The sequence below is a fragment of the Ranitomeya imitator genome, chromosome 1 (genome assembly GCF_032444005.1).
Source record: "Ranitomeya imitator isolate aRanImi1 chromosome 1, aRanImi1.pri, whole genome shotgun sequence".
Classification (NCBI taxonomy): Eukaryota; Metazoa; Chordata; class Amphibia; order Anura; family Dendrobatidae; genus Ranitomeya; species Ranitomeya imitator.
In genome coordinates, this window is record NC_091282.1 from 839,509,144 (window position 1) to 839,524,402 (window position 15,259).

General features: G+C 42.6%; 1 protein-coding gene across 2 annotated transcripts in view; it reads left to right on the top strand.

Annotated features, from left to right (window-relative positions):
- Positions 1 to 15,259, top strand: part of DNAJA1 (DnaJ heat shock protein family (Hsp40) member A1) — a 34,774-nt gene that overhangs the window by 15,530 nt on the left and 3,985 nt on the right. For both annotated transcript variants that reach the window (XM_069740677.1, XM_069740678.1), the window contains exons 3-8: positions 8,636 to 8,816; positions 8,901 to 9,005; positions 12,339 to 12,566; positions 13,216 to 13,330; positions 13,406 to 13,521; positions 13,609 to 13,709. In XM_069740677.1, coding sequence (XP_069596778.1) covers positions 8,636 to 8,816; positions 8,901 to 9,005; positions 12,339 to 12,566; positions 13,216 to 13,330; positions 13,406 to 13,521; positions 13,609 to 13,709 — 846 coding nt within the window. The remainder of the gene's footprint in view (positions 1 to 8,635; positions 8,817 to 8,900; positions 9,006 to 12,338; positions 12,567 to 13,215; positions 13,331 to 13,405; positions 13,522 to 13,608; positions 13,710 to 15,259) is intronic.

Sequence of the window (15,259 nt, forward strand, 5' to 3'; positions counted from 1 at the left end):
TATATACGAGTTGGCGACTCTGGGTTCAGCACCTGTTCACACTGAGTCTATGTTTGGATGTGCCGGTCATGTTTTTGAAATGTATTCTCCAGCCTTCTGATCGTGCACTCTGCCTCCTAGCTTCAAGTGTTTTAATTACAGCAGGTCCAATACCCCTCCACAGAGAGAGAGAATTTTAGTCTAAGAAGAGGTTTTCACATGTACCCATTCAGATGGAGACGTTTATTCTCAGCGAGGTAAGGCAAGCGTAGGACCTGGTATAAGAGAGATGCCGTAAAGAGGCTACCAGGTACACATAAAATTGGCCATTTTTATGCGCTAAAAGCTCTCATTTTTCATATTTCTAGTGCAGTAATGCAGTTCAAATTTCGTGTTTTCAAGTTTGTATGTTCTAGCGCTGCAGTGTGCTGCCTTATTTACTTAACTATATACGAGTTGGCAACTCTGGGTTCAGCACCTGTTCACACTGAGTCTATGTTTGGATGTGCAGGTCAGTTTTTTTTTTTTTAAATAAATTTCTGTTGCCGGCAGGCGACACCAGCGGTAGAAGTGAGTGGCGTTCCAGGCGAGAAGCGCCAGAAAAGTGGGCGGAGCTGCCTTAGGGCGCCATAGTGCAGGTGAGGCTTCCGGGATGCGGCCTACACATCGGCCGAAGCCGGGGGCTAAATTTTTGCAGCCGGCCGAAGCGTTACCTCAGGGAGGTGGGCCACAGGGAAGTGGCTGAGCCTGCCTGTCAGCATGTGAATATCCCACTGAAGATGGATCCACTCGCCATCGGTGCGCATCCCGGCATGGAGCCGCCGCGGATGTGGGATTCAGCACTGTTCTGTGCAGCGTGGACGGTGCAGGGATAAACCTCAATCCATCATCCCTTTGTTAGGGAGGTGGAGAGGAACCATCCGACTCCTTTTGCCATGCGCTTTCATAGTGGTGGGACAGTGGGGGCTGCTCGGACGCCATTGAGAGGGGCCTCTGTACATCCACGGAGTTCAGTCCGGGTGGACAGGGCCAGTTGTCCGGCATTGGGCCTGGCTCCAGGAGAGGATACATGGAGGCGACACTCCATGTGGTCGCCTGCTGCTGGTGTGGGGAGATCGGGCCCATGAAAGGAACCGTTGCCCCTGAAGTGAGCTCAGGCATGGCTTCCCATGTCGCAGTTGATGGTTCGGGGGAGATCGGAATCTTGAAAGGATCCGTCGCCCCCTTCACTCCGTTAATTAAAAAATAAAAATTTACCGAAAAGTAAAATAAAAATAAAAACGTTGGGGTCTGAAACAGACCTGTGTGCCTCCTACAGACACTAAGCAAGAACTGGTTAGCTGAGAGCCAGCAGGAAGGTGTATGCTGCAGGGGAGGAGCGAACTTTCTTTGTATCACTTAATGTCAGCCTCCTATTGGCAGCAGCATACACCCATGGTCTGTGTCCCCCAATGAGGCGAAGGAGAGTGCAATTCCACAACTTTTTTTTTTATGGATTTGTTTTTTTTACCATGTTCACCAAATGCTGAAACTGACCTGCCATCACTCTCCAGGTCATTACGAGTTTGTAGATGTCAAACATGTATAGGTTTGTTTTGTTTTTTTAAGTTTGTAAAAAAAAAAAAAAAAAAATCTAAAGTTTGTTTAAAAATTAAAGGCTGAAGGCTTATTTTTGTGTGTATGTATGCCGAGCTGCCGTTTTTATTTATACTATTTTACTGCAGCTACGATCTTTTGAATGCCAGTTATTGTGTTTTATGCAATGTGACGGCTACCAAAAACTTTTAATTCTTGCGCTTTGACCCTTTTTTTTTTTTTTTTTTTTTTTTGCCGTGTCAATTTTCACTGTTTTTGCGTGTTTCATGCATCCAAATTTATGGCGTGGGAGGGGAGCACGTATAGCTCCTCAAAACTACACACCGTAAGGAGCATTTTCCTGCCAACACTTGGGCTGTTAGGATTGACTAGTATTTTTCTTACCGCATATCCTCTAAACAGTTTCCATTTGTGTTTAGGCAAATTTTATTTTTTGTTTTATAAGGGCTGACTGGTTAAATTCTCTTGGAGTTCCTCTTCTGCTTACCCAGATTCAACGTGCCAGAATTGCCCACTAAATCAATCTATGTCCCCAATGGTTATCTGCTTAGTTCAATGTGTTACAATAGAAGGGGACCAGGAAAACATCTGAATAGGAGCCTTGGGAAATCCTAGATTCCCTTTTTAGGCTACGTGCACACGTTCAGGTTTTTTCTGTGTTTTCGCGGTAAAAACGCTATAAAAACTAAACGCATACATTATGCATCCTATCATTTAGAATGCATTCTGCATGTTTTGTGCACATGATGCATTTTTTTTTCTGCGAAAAAAACGCATCGTGGTTAAAAAAAAAAAAAAAGCAGCATGTTCATTAATTTTGCGGATTTTTCTGCGTTTTTTTTCCCGCTATTCTATGCATTTGGGGAAAAAACGCGGTAGAAACGCATGCGTATTTCTGGCAGAAATGTCCAGTTTTTGTCAGGAAAATTTCTGCAAGAAATCCTGACGTGTTCACATACCCTTAAGGTATGTGAGCTGGAAGCTGAGAAGAATCTGTAGATGTCAGTTATCACACACAGCTCTGCAATGAGATCAGGAGCAGCCATTACACATCACACTTGTAACTCCTCCTTTATGTAAAATAAGCTCTGGGGGCAGAGCTTATGTCTGACTTTACTTATAGTTACATAGTTATTAAGGTTGAAGGAAGACTATATGTCCATCTAGTTCAACCCATAGCCTAACCTAACATTCCCTAACATGTTGATCCAGAGGAAGGCAAAAAAAAACCATGTGGCAAAGAGTAAGCTCCACATTGGGGAAAAAAAATTCCTTCCCGACTCCACATACGGCAATCAGACTAGTTCCCTGGATCAACGCCCTATCAAGGAATCTAGTGTATATACCCTGTAACATTATACTTTTCCAGAAAGGTATCCAGTCCCCTCTTAAATTTAAAGGGAACCTGTCACCCCCGTTTTTTGAGATATAAATACTGTTAAATAGGGCCTGCGCTGTGTGTTCCTATAGTGTATGTAGTGTACCCCGATTCCCCACCTATGCTGAGAAATAACTTACCAAAGTCGCCGTTTTCGCCTGTCAATCAGGCTGGTCAGGTCGGGAGGGCGTGGTGACATCGCTGGTTCTTCCTCAGCTTTACGTTGGTGGCGTAGTGGTGAACAAGCAGCGCGCGATCTGCGCTTTCGTAGGTGGGGGCGGCCATCTTCCTGGGGCCGCGCGTGCGCAGATCGAGTGCTCTGCTGCACGGGGCTTCAGGAAAATGGCCGCGGGATGCCGCGCGTGCGCATTAGAGATCGCGGCGGCCATTTTCCCAAAGCCGAGATGCAAACTCGGCTTTGGGAAAATGGCCGCCGCGATCTCTAATGCGCACGCGCGGCATCCCGCGGCCATTTTCCTGAAGCCCCGTGCAGCAGAGCACTCGATCTGCGCACACGCGGCCCCAGGAAGATGGCCGCCCCCACCGACGAAAGGGATGACAGCGCAGATCGCGCGCTGCTTGTTCACCACTACGCCACCAACGTAAAGCTGAGGAAGAACCAGCGATGTCACCACGCCCTCCCGACCTGACCAGCCTGATTGACAGGCGAAAACGGCGACTTTTGTAAGTTATTTCTCAGCATAGGTGGGGAATTGGGGTACACTACATACACTATAGGAACACACAGCGCAGGCCCTATTTAACAGTATTTATAGCTCAATCTCAAAAAACGGGGTGACAGGTTCCCTTTAAGTAATGAATCGCTCATTACAACATCATACGGCAGAGAGTTCCATAGTCTCACTGCTCTTACAGTAAAGAATCCGCGTCTGTTATTATGCTTAAACCTTTTTTCCTCCAACCGCAGAGGATGCCCCCTTGTCCCTGTTTCAGGTCTATGATTAAAAAGATCATCAGAAAGGTCTTTGTACTGTCCCCTCATATATTTATACATTAAAATAAGATCACCCCTTAGTCTTCGTTTTTCCAAACTAAATAGCCCCAAGTGTAATAACCTATCTTGGTATTGCAGACCCCCCCAGTCCTCTAATTACCTTGGTCGCTCTTCTCTGCACCCGCTCCAGTTCAGCTATGTCTTTCTTAAACACCGGAGACCAGAACTGTGCATGATTAGCTTACAGATCTTGTGACATGATACTGCAGAGACATTCACTCCTTTGATAAAACTGGATGGGTAGATGTTTCCTCAACAGAAATCAATTTAGTCCCTTTCTTGTCACCAGTACACTCATTTATGGTTCCTTCCGTGGCCAGGAGCTGTGTGCAGTGGGGAAAAAAAAGTATTTAGTCGGCCATCAATTGTGCAAGTTCTCCCACTTAAAGTTGAAGCCTGTAATTGACATCATAGGTAGAGCACAACTGAGTCAAAATGAGGAGAAATCCATAAAATCACCTTGTCCAATTTGGCAAGATTTATTTTGCAAATTATGTTAGAAAATAAGTATTTGGTCACCTAAACACATGCAGGATTTCTGGCTGTCACAGACCTGTAACTTCTTGTGGGTCACACTTGCGAGTGCAATGCGAGAAACTCGGGCGAGTCTCTCACCTCAATAACTGACACTCGGGACCGGAGCGTTCAGCCGCATGCTCTGGTCCCGAGTGCCGACGGCAGTGTCAGGTATTGAGGCGAGAAACTCCGTGCTGTACTCGCAAGTACATGTCTGGGCCCTTCTGAAGTTTGTTAGAGAGCATTTGGATTATCCAGAAGAGTATTGGGAGAATGTCATATGGTCTGATCAAACCAAAGTAGAACTGTTTGGTAGGAACAAAACTCGTCGTGTTTGGTGGAGACAGAATGCGGAGTTGAATCCAAAGAACACAATACCTACTGTGAAGCATAGGGGTGACAACTTCATGCTTGGGGCTGTTTCTCTGCAAAGGGACCAGGACGATTGATCCGTGTACATGAGAATGAACGGGGCCATGTATCGTAAGATTTTGAGTGCAAACCTCCTTCCATCAGCAAGGGCATTGAAGATGAAACGTGGATAGGTCTTTCAACATGATGATTGCCCTGGCGGTGTGCTTGGAATAATGGAGTGGTTTCGTAAGAAGCATATGAAGGTCCTGGAGTGGCCTAGCTAGTCTGCAGATCTCAATCCCATAAAAACTTTTGAAGGGAGTTGAAACCCTGTGTTGCCCAGTAACGGGCCCAAAACATCACTGCTTTAGAGGAGATTTGCATGGAGGAATGGGCCAACATACCACCAACAGTGTGTGCCAACCTTGCAAAGACTTACAGAAAACGTTTGACCTCTGTCATTGCCAACAAAGGATATATAACAAAATAGAGATGAACTTTTGTTAATGACCAAATACTTTCACCATAATTTGCAAAATAAATCTGGCCAAATCAGACAGTGATTTTCTGGATTTGTTTTCTCATTTTGACTCTCATAGTTGCCGTCTCCCTATGATGTCAATTACAGGCCTCTCTTCTTTTTGGGAGAACTTGCTCAATTGGTGACTGACTAAATACTTTTTTCTGTGTGACCATGAGCTTCAGCTCTATGTTCTCACACAACCATTACCCAGTACATAGCAGGGGCATATCTATTAGAAAAAAAAAAGTGGTGCGTTTTGGAACTTGAAATGCTTGATCGTTTTCCTCCAATATTCAATTCTTGTGTATGGTGGTCTTTAGATGATTAGTAAACCTACAAAAAGGGGCACCGGAGGTAAAAGCTCCGCCATAATATATGAATAGAAACCAAAAGAGAAAATGGACACAAGGAGCTAAAATATAACAATTTTATTGAGAAAATGTATGAAAATACAGAAAAAACTAGTAGAAACTAAATAATGAGATGCAATGAAAGGATAAAAAAGGCAACACTAGTACCACACACAGGACAATTTATACATATATGGAGCAAAGAATCGGTCAAATACACTGGTGCCAAAGGTGCAAAATACCATACGACAAATAATTAGGTTAATATATATTGCAGATTACAAGATCATACTGATGTCTTTAAGTAAAAAGTACAAAGCACAAGATACCAGAGGAGATAGATTGTAATGAATGCTCACAGATAAAGTGCAAATGCAGGAAGATACACAAAGAGCAGGAAAATATGGAGTAAAGTGCCAAGTGCAAAAAAATGTATACTAAATCATATAAGTATATATGCTTAATGTAAGCTAAAAGTAGCAAAGTATACTATATGGCACTAGAAGCTGCCAAGACCGAAGGCAAAGATCAATAGTAGAAGGAAAGTCCCATTTAATAAAGAGAATGAAGCCCAGAGTCTTCCTGCATGATACTATTAAGGCTACGTTCACACTAGCGTTGCGCCACCCTGCGTCGGTGACGCGACGCACGGAAAAACGCGCGCGTTTTGCGACGCGTGCGTCGTTTTTTGACGAAATCGGACGCAAGAAAAATGCAACTTGTAGCGTTTTCTTGCGTCCGACGCTAGCGTCTAAAACGACGCACGTGTCGGAAAACGCGTGCAAAAAGACGCACGCGTCCCCTATGTTAAACATAGGGGCGCGTCGCCGCTGCGTCGCCGACGCAACAGCGACACGACGCTAATGTGAACGTAGCCTAAGCATGTGCATATAACGAGTACCAACCTGCAGCCGTGTGTGGGAAAGGGAGCCCCAACGCGCGTTTCGCATATGCTGCTTCCTCGGGGGGCGCTAGTGTGAAGAGGGATGGAGGTCTCTTTATATCCCTGACATAGGCACCCTAAACGGATATGACGGCGCCTGCCCCAGCACAGCAATGACCGGAGGCGGCGGAGTCAGCGTCCGACGTCACGCACCTGCGCCCCGCACTGACGCGCCAGTGGGAGGGGCCAGAAGCGCGACGCATACAGGACGCGTCCCCGCGGCAACCAGGACAAGCCGGCCGGGAGAGGCGCACACCGCTAGGGGCGGAGTCAAAGGCAGGAGGCGACCGAGCATAAGATGAAAGTCAGATAGAAGCCGAGGGGAGTGAGTGCACTAACTAGATCAGTGCGGGAGGGGGTGTGAAAGTGTGACTAATGTATATGTAACTCATGCCAGGACATAGCCTGCAGGGGAGACATAACAATAGAGAGCATAGTTAAATGCAAATGCAGTATGAGCAAGTGCCCAGACATACTTTGCACAAGAAAAGTAAAGAGGCAAATGCAATGCCCGTGAATAAGGTGCATAGTTGTATGCTGGGCATACAAACAAGTGAGCAAAAAGGGTCACAAGATTCACCCTGCTGGACAAGAAAGATAGACCATAAAAATGGATATAAATAACATAGAGTGTGAGTAATATGTGACAGTTGAGTATGTAAATGAGTATGCAACAGACCATAAAAATGAGTATACGTGACATTGTATGTGAGTACAAGGTGACGGTTATACATGTGAATATGAGGGAGGAAGAGTATAGATATACTACCGTATAAAACAATGTGACATAGAACAACCTAGATCAAATAGGCAACATAAAATATAATTAGGCACGGAAAAACAGTGGCGACTGATGAGATTTATCCTCAGCTTCATGGTAAACAGGGAGAGAAGTCAGTAAGCACCTCCTGAGATCAATGGGGATGACAGTAATAAATAATGAAGACAATCTGTTAAAATAAAATAAAGAAAAAGACAATGAGTAACAAAAGAAAAGAAAATAAACACCATTAAAACCACTATACACTAGACTAAAAAAGTTTTTTATATAGAAGATCCAATAATAAGTCATAGGACAATAAAAAACTTTATAAAAATGGGACAAAGCTAAGGACCTCATTGAGGCCCTTAGGGCGAATGCAGTCAATGCGGATTATCCACTGTGCCTCCAACTGGGCAAGGCGTTTTTTTCATGTCTCCTCCCCGTCCATCCGCCAGCACGCGATCAATGCCACGTACCAGCAGCAACTGACTATTGCAGCCATGTTTTTCCTTAAAATGCCTTGGTATTGGCTTCAAAAATTCATCAGCCGCTGAATTTAGTGCTGCTTTGATGTCCCGGGTATGTTCCCTAATTCTGACCCGCAGCTGGCGTGATGTGAGACCCACATAAATGAGTCCACAGGGACATGTGGCGTAATACACCACGTGGTCTGTGGAACAAGTAATGTGCTGGGTTATCCGGAATTCCTTGGATCCGTCACTGGAGAGGCAGGAGAAACAGCGTTCCAAATTCTTGGCACTTTACTCCATATTTTCCTGCTCTTTGTGTATCTTCCTGCATTTGCACTTTATCTGTGAGCATTCATTACAATCGATCTCCTCTGGTATCTTGTGCTTTGTACTTTTTACTTAAAGACATCAGTATGATCTTGTAATCTGCAATATATATTAACCTAATTATTTGTCGTATGGTATTTTGCACCTTTGGCACCAGTGTATTTGACCGATTCTTTGCTCCATATATGTATAAATTGTCCTGTGTGTGGTACTAGTGTTGCCTTTTTTATCCTTTCATTGCATCTCATTATTTAGTTTCTACTAGTTTTTTCTGTATTTTCATACATTTTCTCAATAAAATTGTTATATTTTAGCTCCTTGTGTCCATTTTCTCTTTTGGTTTCTTTAGATGATTAGGTCTTTACAAACTTGTAGTATTAAGTCATGTTACTAACTGTAGTAATTGCAATGCATTGTCCAGTTTAAACAGATTTCCCAAGCCTATGAAGTGCTCTCTGATGCAAAAAAACGAGACTTGTATGACAAGGGTGGCGAGCAAGCTATCAAAGAGGGAGGAATGGGCGGTGGTGGATTTGGATCACCAATGGACATCTTTGATATGTTTTTCGGTGGCGGAGGAAGAATGCAGAGGGAGCGGAGAGGTAATGTACATGTTCAAATTAATTTTCTCTATAAAGTCTTGGTTTTAGTTGAGTCTGTTTAACTTGCATTATTATTGCTCTCAGGTAAAAATGTAGTCCACCAGCTCTCTGTATCATTGGAGGATCTATACAATGGTGCGACACGAAAGTTGGCGTTACAGAAGAACACAATCTGTGACAAATGTGAAGGTAGGTGTGATGTACCTGACTTCCAAGCACTAAAATTGATCTTTAATTTTAGGATAGTCCTTGGAATCTGGTTACTAAGAAATGCATTATGCTAGATTGTTCTCAGTTCATTAGTGTTTCTTCAGTGGTGCTAAAATATTTTTAATAACAAGTATCTCAAAATTATTATCCTGGTTCATCCTTAAAGGATAGGTATAACTTTTTATACAAGTGAATGGTACTGCAAGCTGTCCTGATGTACAGCAGTGAGTGGGAAGAGTAGTCGGACCTCATGGCCTGTTGTAAGGCTGGAAAATCAGTACAATGCAGAGATCCCAAAAAACCTATGCTCCTGAATTGTTAAACTATGTAAAGTACAATCTTCTAAATGGTCATATCAAGAACTGACAGGTTCTGTAAACTGACTGCACCATCCCAGATGAATACTTGTGTTAACCCCTTCACGATAAACACCATATATGTATGGTGCATATCTGAAGTGGGTGTATGGGTGGGCTCACACAGCAAGGCTGCCCCGTACCAGGCAGGTGATGGCTGTATTTACAGCCAGGACCTGCCCCTAACAATCGCAGTTGCTCTGCGTGCAATTGTTAAATACCGTTGTCAATCTGACAGCGGCATGTAACATATGCCAACGTATTCTCATGTAGCTAACTCCGCCTGTCGGCGCACTAGTGTCACTAACTTCACCCATGACTGTCATTATGTAGCTCCTTTGAGATCCTGCCTGTGTGGGCGAAGGAGCTTTAGGCTATGTGCACACGTAGAATGGTCCACTGCGGATTTCTCCGCAGTGGATTTGATAAATCTGCAGGGCAAAAACGCTGCGTTTTTGCTGCAGATTTACCGCGTTTTTATTGCAGATTTCACTGCGGTTTTACACCTGCGGTTTTCTATTGAAGCAGGTGTAAAACCACTGCGCAATCCGCAGAAACAAGTGACATGCTGCAGAATGTAAACCACTGCCTTTCCGCGTGTTTTTTTTTTTTTTTTTTCGCAGCATGGACACTGCGTTTTCTGTTTCCCACAGGTTTACATTGTACTGTAAACTCATGGGAAACTGCTGCGGATCTGCAGCAAAATCCGCAGCGTGTGCACATAACCTTAGTGGTGAAAAAAAATAATTCTGGTGTCATATTGATGAAGAGGATCATATTGCATGGTCACTTTTACCACAATGTCCACTGTAAAAATAATTTTAAAAAATCCCAAACTGTCAGAATTGTGTGGGTTTTTTTTTTTTTTTTTTTTGTAGATTGTGGTAAAAAGAATAAAAACTGAAAATGTAGGCCCCTTAAAAAATAGTGAGGAAAGAATGGTTGTAGATGACGAGGAAAAAGCTAACATATTAAACACCTTCTTCTCCACGGTATTCACGGTGGAAAATGAAATGCTAGGTGAAATCCCAAGAAACAATGAAAACCCTATATTAAGGGTCACCAATCTAACCCAAGAAGAGGTGCGAAACCGGCTAAATAAGATTAAAATAGATAAATCTCCGGGTCCGGATGGCATACACCCACGAGTACTAAGAGAACTAAGTAATGTAATAGATAAACCATTATTTCTTATTTTTAGTGACTCTATAGCGACAGGGTCTGTTCCGCAGGACTGGCGCATAGCAAATGTGGTGCCAATATTCAAAAAGGGCTCTAAAAGTGAACCTGGAAATTATAGGCCAGTAAGTCTAACCTCTATTGTTGGTAAAATATTTGAAGGGTTTCTGAGGGATGTTATTCTGGATTATCTCAATGAGAATAACTGTTTAACTCCATATCAGCATGGGTTTATGAGAAATCGCTCCTGTCAAACCAATCTAATCAGTTTTTATGAAGAGGTAAGCTATAGACTGGACCACGGTGAGTCATTGGACGTGGTATATCTCGATTTTTCCAAAGCGTTTGATACCGTGCCGCACAAGAGGTTGGTACACAAAATGAGAATGCTTGGTCTGGGGGAAAATGTGTGTAAATGGGTTAGTAACTGGCTTAGTGATAGAAAGCAGAGGGTGGTTATAAATGGTATAGTCTCTAACTGGGTCGCTGTGACCAGTGGGATACCGCAGGGGTCAGTATTGGGACCTGTTCTCTTCAACATATTCATTAATGATCTGGTAGAAGGTTTACACAGTAAAATATCGATATTTGCAGATGATACAAAACTATGTAAAGCAGTTAATACAAGAGAAGATAGTATTCTGCTACAGATGGATCTGGATAAGTTGGAAACTTGGGCTGAAAGGTGGCAGATGAGGTTTAACAATGATAAATGTAAGGTTATACACATGGGAAGAGGGAATCAATATCACCATTACACACTGAACGGGAAACCACTGGGTAAATCTGACAGGGAGAAGGACTTGGGGATCCTAGTTAATGATAAACTTACCTGGAGCAGCCAGTGCCAGGCAGCAGCTGCCAAGGCAAACAGGATCATGGGGTGCATTAAAAGAGGTCTGGATACACATGATGAGAGCATTATACTGCCTCTGTACAAATCCCTAGTTAGACCGCACATGGAGTACTGTGTCCAGTTTTGGGCACCGGTGCTCAGGAAGGATATAATGGAACTAGAGAGAGTACAAAGGAGGGCAACAAAATTAATAAAGGGGATGGGAGAACTACAATACCCAGATAGATTAGCGAAATTAGGATTATTTAGTCTAGAAAAAAGACGACTGAGGGGCGATCTAATAACCATGTATAAGTATATAAGGGGACAATACAAATATCTCGCTGAGGATCTGTTTATACCAAGGAAGGTGACGGGCACAAGGGGGCATTCTTTGCGTCTGGAGGAGAGAAGGTTTTTCCACCAACATAGAAGAGGATTCTTTACTGTTAGGGCAGTGAGAATCTGGAATTGCTTGCCTGAGGAGGTGGTGATGGCGAACTCAGTCGAGGGGTTCAAGAGAGGCCTGGATGTCTTCCTGGAGCAGAACAATATTGTATCATACAATTATTAGGTTCTGTAGAAGGACGTAGATCTGGGTATTTATTATGATGGAATATAGGCTGAACTGGATGGACAAATGTCTTTTTTCGGCCTTACTAACTATGTTACTATGTAAAATGAATGGTGTTATTCAAAAGTACAACTTTCCTCAAACAAGCCCTTATGTCTTTGAACATAATAATGTGTTATGTCTCTTGGAATAAGGGGAGGGAAAAAATGGAAGTTAACCTTGTCAGAGTCTAAGTATGGTTTCCAGGAGGGTTCACGATCTGTAGTCTTAAATTCTGCCTTGGGATTTGTAAATTGTAGCATTGACATGATTTAATGGTGGTCTACAGCTGGGGTCCTGACAGGAAAAAATATGCTTATTAATTTCAGGCCGTGGCGGTAGAAAAGGAGCCGTGGAGTGCTGTACGAATTGCAGGGGGTCTGGTGTGCAAATAAGAATCCATCAAATAGGACCCGGAATGGTCCAACAGATCCAGTCTGTGTGTCCAGAGTGTCAGGGCCAAGGGGAAAGAATAAGTGCTAAAGACCGCTGCAAGAATTGCAATGGCAGGAAAATTGTCAGAGAGAAGAAGATTCTTGAAGTTCACATTGACAAAGGTTTGTATATAGACTGATAAATTCCCAGAATCTCAGCATAGAAAACACTTGGCTTTCTGAGTTTAGTGAAAAATATGCTGTAGCCAGATGCTTCAGTTACATGGTCTGATGAAGGGTCTACAGAATTTTTTGTAACCCCACTTGCCAAAGCGGGTTATAAATTTCCCTGACCTCCATCTTTCGAATGTGAACTCAGCTTCTACATTAGCTCTCTGCTTCCTGTAAGAGGGCGAGAAACGTATAAATGCATCTGAGGTGCCATGAAATACAGCCTCTGTAGTAGTGTCTGACTGGATTCAGAATGAATTATTTGGTTGTCCACATTACCTTTTATTTTATCAAATTATCAGCTTTGCAGTCTGTGAGGAAAGCTGCTGTTACAAGAGCAGAAGAACCAGTTATAGGTATGTAATAAGTGCCACAAAATCATGTCCCCAACACATCTGATAAAATATGGTAATGTTGACAACCCCGTTAACTCATTCTGCAGCCAGCAGTGGTGTAATACAGAGGCTATAGGAGGCAATTGCAAAAATGATTTTCAACCTTAATTGCATGCATTCTAAGTAAGGAAAAAAATGTTCCCAAAGGTTGACAACCTCTTAAAATGCTGTTTGCTCATGCAGTATCTATTTTATTTTATACACAGGAATGAAGGATGGCCAGAAGATCACATTCTCCGGCGAGGGTGACCAAGAGCCAGGCCTTGAACCAGGAGACATCATTATTGTACTGGACGTAAAGGATCATGCTGTGTTTACTAGGTATAAAGAGCCTCAATCTGACAAAAAATGTAAACATTCAAAATAGGAAAACTAACAATTTGTGCAATGTTGCAGGAGGGGAGAAGATCTTCTGATGCACATGGAAATAGAGCTGGTGGAGGCACTGTGTGGTTTTCAAAAGCCCATAGTGACGCTGGATTCGAGGACTATAATTATTACTTCTCATCCTGGTTAGTAGATTGACTTAACACTGGGTCATACCAACTCCTGGATAAAAGATTCTAGAGATCAGTAACGCCTACTGTGTTGTCTCTTAGGTCAGATTGTCAAACATGGAGATATTAAATGTGTGTTAAATGAAGGTATGCCCATATACCGAAGGCCATGTGAGAAGGGACGCCTTATAATTGAATTCCAGGTGAGTGCTTAATTGGCTTTAGGGTTAATTTTTCATCCAGTTGAAATATTGGGATGAGATTAAAATTTATTAATGGGATTAATTCACTGTAACTGCCTAGCATGAACACTACCATAGGTGTGACAATCTGGTACCATAGCTTATGCCTTTCAACCCCTTCCTGACATACTATTGTAATGTCATGCCCTCATTTTTGTTGTATTATACAGTCATCATCTAATGGAACAGAATCAGAGTGCTGACAGGCTTCTATGGTAGCTGGGGTTCTGCTGAAGTCCCCAGATACCTGCTAATGGCTCTTATGAAGAAGAGCCTGTTACTTTTCACTATTGCAATATAATGGTATTGCAGTATATACTTTCAATGCAGGTTGAAGTCCCCTAATGGTACTTCAAAATAAGTCTTTATTAGTGATGAGTGAATGTACTCGGTACGCTAACAAACAGGCAATCCTCACATGTATTCAGGCTGTCTAGCAGCCGCAAATCATGCAGCTCCGGCGACTCAAACATAATCTACGAGCACACCCAAGATACTCTGAGAACACCCCAGTGTACTCGAGTAACGAGCACACTCGCTCATCACTAGTCTTTAAGGCTATGTGCATACGATGCGGATTTGCTGCGGATCCACAGCAGATTTTTCCGCGCACGCTGCAGATCCGCACTGTGATGTACAGTATAATGTTATTCTATGGCAAAAAAAAAACAAAACTGTGCAGAAAAATCAGTGAAGCCTGCAGTGCTGTAAGTCAGATCGGTGATCTGACAGAGTGCTGTGCAAACTGTCAGATCATTGATCTGTGATGTCCCCACCTGGGACAAAGTAAAAAAGTTTAAAAAAAAATTTTCCAAATGTATTAAAAAAAAAATTCCCATAAATACATCTAAATAAAAAAACAAATAAAAGTACACATATTTAGTATCGCCGCGTCCGTAACGACCCGACCTATAAAACTGGCCCACTAGTTAACCCCTTCAGTAAACACCGTAAGGAGAAAAAAAAAGGCAAAAAACGCTTTATCATACCGCTGAACAAAAAGTGGAATAACACGCGATCAAAAAGACTGATATAAATAACCATGGTACCGCTGAAAACGTCTTCTTGTCCCGCAAAAAAACGAGCCACAATACAGCATCATCAGCAAAAAATAAAAAAAGTTATAGTCCTGAGAATAAAGCGATGCAAAAATTATTTTTTTCTGTAAAATAGTTTTTATCGTATAAAAGCACCAAAACATAAAAAAATGATATGAATGAGGTATCTCTGTAATCGTACTGACCCGAAGAATAAAACTGCTTTATCCATTTTACCAAACGCGGAACGGTATAAACGCCTCCCCCAAAAGAAATTCATGAATAGCTGTTTTTTTGGCATTCTGCCTCACAAAAATCGGAATAAAAAGTGATCAAAAACTGTCACGTGTCCAAAAATGTTACCAATAAAAACGTCAAGTCGTCCCGCAAAAAACAAGACCTCAGATGACTCTGTGGACCAAAATATGGAAAAATTATAGCTCTCAAAATGTGGTAACGCAAAAAATCCGCTAA